This window comes from Phaethon lepturus, unplaced genomic scaffold (assembly GCF_000687285.1).
Source record: "Phaethon lepturus isolate BGI_N335 unplaced genomic scaffold, ASM68728v1 scaffold20123, whole genome shotgun sequence".
In the NCBI taxonomy this organism is placed as follows: Eukaryota; Metazoa; Chordata; class Aves; order Phaethontiformes; family Phaethontidae; genus Phaethon; species Phaethon lepturus.
The window spans coordinates 29,274-39,056 of NW_010527466.1; the positions used below are offsets into that span (position 1 = coordinate 29,274).

At 42.4% G+C, this 9,783-nt stretch overlaps 1 protein-coding gene across 1 annotated transcript in view; it reads right to left on the reverse strand.

Annotated features, from left to right (window-relative positions):
- KTN1 (kinectin 1 (kinesin receptor)) overlaps positions 1-9,783 on the reverse strand; it is a 53,992-nt gene that overhangs the window by 20,674 nt on the left and 23,535 nt on the right. Inside the window, exons 17-28 of the mRNA XM_010283392.1 lie at positions 9,175-9,243; positions 7,805-7,839; positions 7,583-7,673; positions 6,601-6,669; positions 5,688-5,725; positions 4,977-5,067; positions 4,746-4,814; positions 3,132-3,169; positions 2,311-2,401; positions 2,132-2,209; positions 1,175-1,212; positions 35-125 (exon numbers count right to left, since the gene is read on the reverse strand). Of these exons, the coding sequence (XP_010281694.1) occupies positions 35-125; positions 1,175-1,212; positions 2,132-2,209; positions 2,311-2,401; positions 3,132-3,169; positions 4,746-4,814; positions 4,977-5,067; positions 5,688-5,725; positions 6,601-6,669; positions 7,583-7,673; positions 7,805-7,839; positions 9,175-9,243 (798 nt within the window). The remainder of the gene's footprint in view (positions 1-34; positions 126-1,174; positions 1,213-2,131; positions 2,210-2,310; positions 2,402-3,131; positions 3,170-4,745; positions 4,815-4,976; positions 5,068-5,687; positions 5,726-6,600; positions 6,670-7,582; positions 7,674-7,804; positions 7,840-9,174; positions 9,244-9,783) is intronic.

The following is a 9,783-nucleotide window of genomic DNA, read 5'->3' on the forward strand; positions in this document are numbered from 1 at the left end:
CTTAAAAGACAAGGCACTCCTATCAAAGCTTCACCTGCAACTGTTTTACTTGGCTTGCCATTTCTCTCTCTTTTTCTTCCACCACAGCTTTCAACTTCTTCATTTGTTCTTCTTCCCCTTTCAACCTGCAGAGATGGTTTAGAAAGGAATAAAAAGTGTTAAAGCAAGAATTTATGCTGAAAAGGGACAAACACTCTAGCAGGGCCAGTTTTCAGCAGCAGAAGTTCAATACATTTTGTATGCTAGATATAATAATCAGCCAAAAGGAGAGTGCACACACACACAGAAGAAACCATTGCACTATGGCTTCAAACCAAGAAAGCCAACAAAAATACATGCCAGCTGCAACAACATGCATTGCAAACACTTGCCTGCTAAGAACTGGCCTGAAGCAAGCCAAGTCATTTCACATGTCAATCAGCAAACACATTTAGTCATAGCTGATCTCAACAGCTGATCTCCAGAGCCAAAGTGGGAGAGAAGCAACTGATCACCTGAGTAAATCCTGCAAGCCAGATGGCTCTGAAAGTGCCAGGGACAGTCTCTCAAAGGTGAGGCTGCCTTAGGTACCACACAACTGGCTACACAGGAGCCCTGCAGGGAGGGCAGCATATTACAAGAGCTGCATTGAAGACAGAGCCCTTCTTGGCACAGTCTCATACAACCTTCCTCTGACTTAGAGCAGCCAGACAAAGCAGAGTCAAAACAGAGGAAAGTCTGGCAGCATTTCTCCATAAAAAAAGAAGCTGGAGAATTGGCTATTGCATCTCAGACAGAAAATGGCAAACTGTATCTGTTCATTGCTTTTACCGACTCAGCCACAGGCACTTAAATCCACACTCTTTTAAACATGCTAAACAGAAGGAGAAATTATCATGAGACACAAGAAGTAGCAGCAATTTCACTAGTTAGTGGAGCCCTGGGTGATCATTCACTTTTGCAAAGTGTATGAGCACTACTACTTAGGCACGCCAGGCAGGGACGCCAGACGCTTGCTATTATACACGGCAGCAGACGCACTGGCTGGTGTACGTCCATCAGCACTAACAGCTTATTTTAGCAAAGCCCATAAAATTCTTGAAACCAATTCATACATTCCAATTTAAGATAAACGCCAGCACTGAATACATGTTATTCAGCAGGCACTTGCGAAACTGCTACTAAGCACACTCACAGGCTCTCCAGGTCCTGGACTTGGGATGCAGCAGGTACCTGAAAAACAAAGCAGTTCCCAATCTCATTTTGATGGCACAGTAAAGCTTTCAAATTAGCAGCAACTCTCTGTGTGAGCAGGGGCACCACACAGCTTGCAAGATACTTGCCAAGAAATACCAGGAACTTTGCATCACACATCACTCCAAGAATATCTATAAACATGATGCATTTCAGAAGCACAGCTTACACCAAGCATCCCAAACTTCACACTAGCCAACTTCTGTCCATTCCACCTTTCCCCTGGGATAAATGCCTGTCTAGACATCCACCCAAAGTAAAAGCACAACTCAGTTTCTCCCCTTTAACATTGACAAAAATCCAAATTGAGCTAGAATACCACCTTATTGGAAAAATTCTTCCATTAAATAATGCCTGGCTTCAAGGATGTCCAGTTACCTGTTCTCAAGTCCAGTGCAGGAAATGAAAAGCCAAAATATTCCAGCCAGTTGCAACTTCTGCAACAGGTAAAGGCAGGAAGGAATCACAGCAAAGCCTGACCACTTCACGAGGAGCTGCTATGTTCAGTTACAGCAAGAGTTTCTCCATGACCGTGGCCCTACAGAGATGCTATTTCAGTCTGGCAAGGAGGTACCTATGACACAGCTATGATTCTATGAGCTTCAAAGTTTTCAGACCACCAAAGCTACTCATTATGCAGAATATCCTCATGCATAGTATCATCCAGGTTAAGGAAAAGCTCTCAGAACTTGTTACCCATGTAAAACCTGTTTTGGATGAAGACAGTTGAACTAGTGGCTCTCTGCACTGTAGATTAGCAGTTTAGTCAAGTAGGATTTAAAATAGCTCTGTAGGTTGAAGCCAATGCAAACCCTTTGAGAGAGGTTGAGAACAAAACCAACATCTTACAGTTCAACTAAGCAGCACTCTCAAACCACATCCACTCTGCAGGCCGTACCTGTTGGAGCTGTTGCAGGTGCTGTTGTTCTAACTCCTGAATTTTACTGGTCAATTGTGCAATTGTATCCTTCTGACCCTTTGGACAAAAAAAAAGTTTAGAAGTGTAAGTGTAACTTTTCCACAGCCAGAAATACTGCAACAGAACTTATTTCCCTTTAGAGTACCAACAAAGCTTACCTGCAGCCATTCTCCTTTCTTAACAATCTCTTCTTCCTTCTCTTCCAATAAGGCCTCCATGGTTTTCACCTGCTTTTCCTTCCCCTTCAACCTGTACCATTAGACACACATAGACACGCAGCATAAACCCTTGCTCTTTGAACCACCTGAAAAAAGACATTCCATGCTTTGCAGCACGTAACAAAAGCAGCATATGTGATCAAAGGCAGAAACACTATTCACCCGCTAAAAAACAATGTATGAACAATTCCACCTCAGTCTGGGTTAGCAGGAGATGCCCTTGATCAATGTTACTGTTCATCAAGTGAAAGAGACAAATTCTGCCCCATCATATATTGCAGGAATTTCACACACGTGTTCTCCTCATCTGAAAACACTTCATTCCCCCCTGCAGTTGGGATCACGAGGGACTGACAACCGTGGTAGCTCAATTCTCACTCATCCACCCAGCTACAACATAGGTATTACCAAAGTTTGCCATGGTGCCTTGCCTACATTCTTCCATCCTGACTTGAATTTAATCCCTTGTAGTTTAGTTGGGGCTCATGAAACCATGAAGCACTTCATCTTGTTTGCTGTCTCAGTAGATGTGTGCCCTAATTAGAAATACCTGGTCCTGCCTGAGACCAGCATTAACAACCTGGATCAATTCATGCAAAGCAGACACACACATATGCTGTTTTTGTTACATGCTGCAAAGCATAGGGTATTTCTTTTTTCAGATGGATAAAAGAGGCAAGAACATTTTGACTTAAAATAGACTGGAGCAGGGAAGCAAGGGGTGCACAGGGCAGCTCAGACATGTTAACAACTGTACTTACAGAGTCTGAAGTTCTTTGACTTGTGATGTAATCGACACCTAAAGAAAATAATCAGTACTTCAGTTCAATGCACATGGGAAAGACAAATGCTATAAACTACTCTAGGAAGAAAAAGGGGGAAAAAGCCATTAGACATTATTAAAATAGGCACTATTTGTTACAGTTATGTAAGCATAAACATGCCTTTTTTGGTGGGAAAATAAATTATGAGAAGCCAAGTGTCTCCACTATTTACTTTTCCCACATTTAAAGTGTGACTGCCAGAGCAGAGAAGAAACCAGTGCAAATGGGAACACAAGCAGGCCCGCTAGAGCACCCTTCCACCACTGATGATGACAGCCACCTCACTAGCAACTGCAGCTCAAGTCGGAGATCATCCATGGTCATTTAGACCTTTGCACAAGCAAGTGCTTTTTAGACGCTCTCTGCAATGTCAGCACTCCCTTAAATTCCCATTCTGACGCTGAACATGGATTGAAGAAACAAGATTTAGTGGGAATATTTCCATTGAATTTTGTATAAAAGCCTGACAGGGGCTGTGTGTGTAGATACTGGTTGTCCAAACTGCTAGTTTAGTTTAGTCATTTACCACAACATGGCAAGAGTTTCAAACGTTCCCAAAAACCTCTATTCTGCTTGCAGGAGACCAAAAGGTACATAATACACCACCTTTGGAGCAAGCATCTCTCATATGTAGCTTTCTAGAGACAGCAGCTCTAAGTTGCATTTTGTTCTGGGTTCCATGTCAGTTCCAGGGAAGGAAACACACACAAACAATTCCTCCAGTTCCTGGGAATTTGCTTTGGAGGAAAAGCCCAAGACAGAAACACATTCTATGAAGGTTTGCCTAAAAAGGACAAAACTTTATCACTAAGAAAAGAAAAAGGGGGTGACATGTTGGAATGTAGCTAGAAAGACAGAAAAAAGCATAGACCAAAAAAAACAACCCCCACATCAACAAGCAAGCAAACTTCCTGACAGCACGATGGATTAAGCTGCCTACAGAATGGGCTCCCTAGGGAAACGTGGGTTCCCGTTGTTTGGATGCTAGACAGCAAGCATGCCAAAAAAGCCAATACTCCTCCATTTCTGCATTCCTGATAGCTAGAGTAAGCTTACTCTGCTGAGACAGGCTTTCTTTGGATAGCGGAAAGAAAACAGTCTTAAGTTTACCTGGAAACCAGATCCCATTTGGGCCTGTTGTATTGTTCTAGCAACACAGAAAGGCCAAAAGAAGCAGCACCGTCAGCACTTGGGATTTCTGAGTTGCCAGCCCCAAAGGATGTCCCAGGTCTTCGTGCTTACTACAGTGACAGTATGCAATGTGCCCAGCCAGAGCTAATGGTACAATACTTTAAGTTATAGCAATTCTTGCCAAATTTCATACTAAGAGTCCAAAAAGCTCAGGCATCCAGAGGAATAGGGTTTCTGAAGGACAGCAGTAGCTATATTACATATTTATGGCTTTATATCCAAGAATAGTGTTGCTCTACCATTAAAAACTTCCCCTACCCAACAGCATTCACCAGTGAAAAAAAACACACTAAAACAGAATGAGTGAGCAGTGCATCCAAGGCAAGGCTGTTTCACACTTCTGACACTAAGGTGTTTTACCTGTTTTTCCATCTCAAGCTGGGAATTTCCTACTTCTTCTTTCAGAGCCTCTATTTCCTGTGTCAAAGCCTTTTCAATGACAAAACAGACAGGATTGGACAATGGAAACACAAAAACGCCACAAAAATGGATGCTAGAAATTCATCACTATAGAATGCCATGCAGTAACAAATAAATGGTAGTCAGTGGCATAGACCTAGAAAGCAAAGTAGGTATCGCAGAGACAGATACCTGAACAGTCTTCTCCTTGCTTGCTACTTTAAGGATTTCGGCTTGTAGGAGTTCTTCCACTGATTTTATTTTTCCATCCTTCTCATGGATCCTTAAAAAGAGTAGGGGAACAACATTAGCTGGCTGAACAAATGGGCTACTTGAGCAAATACACAAGCTTTGGTTCTGCTACCACATCACCAGCCTCTGGGATCCACAGTGGGACCAAGCAGGAGAAACAAACAGGAGGATTAAGACTGGGAATAGTGCAGAACAAGCTGGCTTTCTATGATCAGTAGTTCACATGCTAAATAGATATTATTAGTGTCCAAAAATGCAAATTTAATGTATCAGTAGTCCCTAGAATGACACACACTTAACTTCAGCCTTCACTGGATATTCCAGCAAAGTATTTATCAACTTCAAATACACACACACACAGAGAACAAACTCACTCCTTTTAGAGTGCCTACTGAAGACAAACAATTATCTGACAATTCAGCGCAATACCTTGTTAGGCTTATGAAGTTAATTGCTTAGCAGAAAAGCAACTGGATTTTCAAAGGGTATTGATCTGACACGACGTGTTTCTGAAGTGATAACACTTCCTGCCACACACACACACTTCATCCAGTTAAAAGCAAATCATTTCAGGGAAGCAAAACACTTGTAGTCATGGAATTAAGACAGACAGAAGTAACAATCAGAAATGAAATCTGAGCAGTAACTTACACTTTCTGGAGTTCTTCCACCAGTGATTGGAAGGAAACCTATTCAAAACAGAGCTTCAACTTAGAAAAACAGAGGAGAGCAAAACTATCTGCAAGCTTTGAGGGGTAAGGCGTAGAGCTTGAGCACTCTGGCACTAGGTAAACTACATAACAGCCTAACAATTTTATTTATCTGGCTGCTCCTGAGAAAATTAACTGTTGGCCTCCAGTTCCTGGCAAATCAGTAATACCAAGTCTACTGCAAGTTCCAGGAAATCAACAGCAAACCTACCCCATCTTTACCAGGAGAGGCTGAGGTTAGGGACAAGCATTTGATCAGCTATCCTTTTCATACAGGCACTACTGTACACCTCTCCACAGTTACTGTGCTTCTCCTCTCCCATTAATGATTTTCTAGAAACTAAGTGCCCTCCCAAGCTGTCCAAGCAGAGCTGGATGTCAAGGAAAAGCACCTCGCGGTCACACATCAAAAACAATATTACTGTGACAGTACCACTGAACAGAGACATAAATAGAAGGGGGTTAAGTCACACCTGCACAAGTGTGGACTAATATTAGAAGGCTCAAATTATTGCCTAACTAAAGCTGATGCAGTATGAGCTGCCTACCAGCCACGCTTGCTGCACTTGGCTTCTGGAAAAAAGCAATCCACGGTCATTTCAGTGCATAGCACACTAACCAACCCAGAACTGCCACTGATTGGAAACTTTACATCTGCCATGTTTCTGACACTTATGCAAAAGTAGTATTTGACAGAAGTATCAGCTTCCAGACCAACACTGTAAGGAAACAGGATGCTTTGCCAACAGGCTTCAAAAGACATCTTCACCTTTTTCCCTTGACTTTTGCAACCACAGCAAGATTCTTTTAGATTTAGTTTAGGTGTAATAAAAGTCTTAGATGAAAAGTACTACCTGCTCTGATTGCTGAATTTGCAGACTTTGAAGTTCTTTTCTCAAGGATGAATTTTCCGTTCGCAGTGCCTTTGAAAGCAGACACACAGATAATGAAAGACTCATTTGTTGGGGAAAAAGTGTTAAGCTTGAATGAAAAGTCATTTCTTAGAGCAAGTGAAAGACTTTGAAAGTCTGAAAGAGACCCCCCCATACCTCTGCAGTAGTTGGAGTTAAAGTATTCAATGGACTAATTATTCATTACGGACAACTCAGAGTGGATTTCAATCTATAAAGGAAGCTAGAATCCAGGGAAACATCACGGTGACATGCTCACGTCTTTGACTGGTTAGTAACCTGACAGTTTGCCAGTGTGCAACCCCTCCCCAGTACAGGGGTGTCAGCGATGCACCTGGAATTTAGCGACATTAAGACAGTGAGCATTGTCTGGGCTATGTCCAGGTAGCCAGGACACAGCTTTCCAGCAAAACCCAGCGGAAAATAGACAGGGATTTTTGTAGTGGCTTTCCAGACTTCTCATCACTAGCTTCATTATAAAGAGAACAGGAAGGAAATACCTTTAGTATCATCCCAGAAGGTGTCACTAGTTTATGATTATTTTAACCTTTCAGATTACCAACTAAGCAAAAAGATGCAAGAGTCCCATTCTGCCACATTTTTACAACACACCCTTTCCTAAAGACAGAGTTGTTGCAGACTAGGCCAAGCATACAGCTCTGGAAATGTATTCACTTTATTCCAAAAGACACCAGGTTCAGATGCTTGCAAAATCTGCTCTAGACAAAGTAGAGAAGCACTTACCGTGCGCCATCAACGCTCATGCTTAGTCTATCTTACCAAAAGGTTTTAACCTTGCCTCCACAAGATGATTTTCCTATTCAAAGGGAATGATCTCAGACTGCACTATGAGTGCTCAAACATACACTTTACACAAGAGCACTTAATCTCTGCTTCCCCATAAAAAGCTAATGGGAGATTTTACCTTCAGCTCCTCCTCTTTATTAGCCACCTGTATGAGTCCTGCCTCAAGCAGCTCTTCAACAGTCTTGATTTTATCATCCCGCTCTCTCATGCTGAGAAATCAAAAGTGTGTGTTAGCAAAAAGACGGTGTAACCTTTGAAGGCAGTTTAGCTATCAACAGCAACATTGCTGCCAGAACTGGATCTTTATTTTAGTCTCCGATTCAAAGGAAAAGTTTCTTACCTTCTTTCCATCTGCTCTAACAAATCTTTGTTCGCCTATAAAAAAAACCAAACACAGGGTGATTGGATCAATAATGGTTTGGGTTTTTAAAATAAGAAATAACTGAAAAGCATCTAGTTAACCAGAAGCTTAGTTACCACACTAATTCAGAAGGGAAAATAAAATAGGGGGAGAACGTCCTCATGGCATGTGTGTCTAATACTGATGCTGGAAAGATGTCAATCTTTCAGGGGAGGTACAGATCCACTCCACATGCCTTCATGATTTTACACTGATGGACTACAGGACTTCTGGTGACAAGGTGTGGGACACAGGATCCCAGTGATCCTAGGGAGCGTCAAGCATGCCAAGCACTGTGCAGCATCTAATCCATAGCAGCCAGCTCAATACCTGAAAAATCTGCCTCTTTTGATCACTTATGGAAACCACAAGCTCCACCCAAGACTCACTCAGCAGAACATTTATGATTTCTCAACAACACATTGTGAGAGACTACATGAGAAACATAAGCCAGCTACCAAAAAAAAAAAATCAACCCCACTATTTCAGACAGGGCACCAAATCAGCCAGACCCAGGGGAATAAGGCTGCAAATCTGGTTCTCCACCAGAAAAAAGGGCTCCAGACAGGGAGTTGCTGGCTAGCAGACACCAGTGCAGAAAATCAAACAGGATTCCTGTCCTGCAAGTCTTCTTCCAGTGTTTCAGGAAGTTTTCTCATTCCACATTGGTACTAAGTCACATGTGTTCACTAGAGCTCTCCCCGGCAACACTTGTAAAGGAGATGGGGCTGAGCGACACAATAGCTTTAAGCCTGCAGCATCCTGTGTGAGTACCAGTCAGACTGGCTGCAGCAGGTGTGCCATGTACAAAAATATAGAAGATGAGGGACAGAAGACATCACAACATAAATAGTTTTTCATTCCATGGGTCTGTTCTTTGTTTACTACTAGTTTGAGAATTCATTCCAGGATAGAAGAAAACAAGTAGGGCAAAGATCTTACTCTGGTCTCTCCACAGTCCAGTAAGAGCCCTCTCTCCTGGAAGGGCAGGTTGTTCTTTTTCTTTATTCCAAAAAAAAAAATTGCCAATAAAAGTGGAGAGGCTGCAGAAATAAGTTCTTGCTTGTGTTAAGCTAGCATTCTTCAGGAAAGGAAGAAAATCCACATTAGGTTTGGACAATCCTGACCAGGTCTAGAAGACAGTCAAAACTTCCTTACTTGAACCCTCCACGGAAGAGGAGTTGCCTGTCAAAGCAACAAGCTTTGACACAAACCAGCTCAGCCTAGGGCCAGCTTAAGAAAAAAAATACTTAAGAAGTTAAAAAGAACACAAGATATTTGATAAAAACCTCAGCGAACACTGGCTATACCTGCTCAGACAGGAGAGTCTGCAGCTTCTCAACTTCAGCCTGCAGAGTTACGTTTTGATCCTTGAGAACCTGGAAGGAAATTTAAACATTATATCAGTTCAGAACTGCGAATCCCAACTACAGCATTGTCATTATGGCAATGAAGTAACTGAATAGCACAGAAGTCATTACAGTGAGTTCTTTGGAAGCTGCAAGACTACAAAGAGTCCTTTCCCCTTCTTTCTTGCTTTTCTGTATTAATACTTTTATCCTTATGTTCCCATGAGAAATTCAGATGTTACCACCTTTACTCCCTGGCAGAGAATCAGACAGTACCAAGTATGAGAGGCAAGAGAAACTGCATTTTCCTCCTAAAGCACTATCAGCATTATGTCATAATTTGATAGCTGCCTCTTACAAAACACTCATCTGGCAAAGCAAATTGTCCAGGATCACATCTCTAGTTCTCCTCAGCTGCCTTAACACCGAGGATGCACAGCAAGGAACTGGCAATCCAGCAGAGAGGTTTGCACAGCTCCCACACTTTGGTCTGACTGCAGGCTGGAAAGAGGCGAATTGGGAAGACAAACAGCCGTACCACAGACCTTGCCTCCCCTCCAACATTCCTGC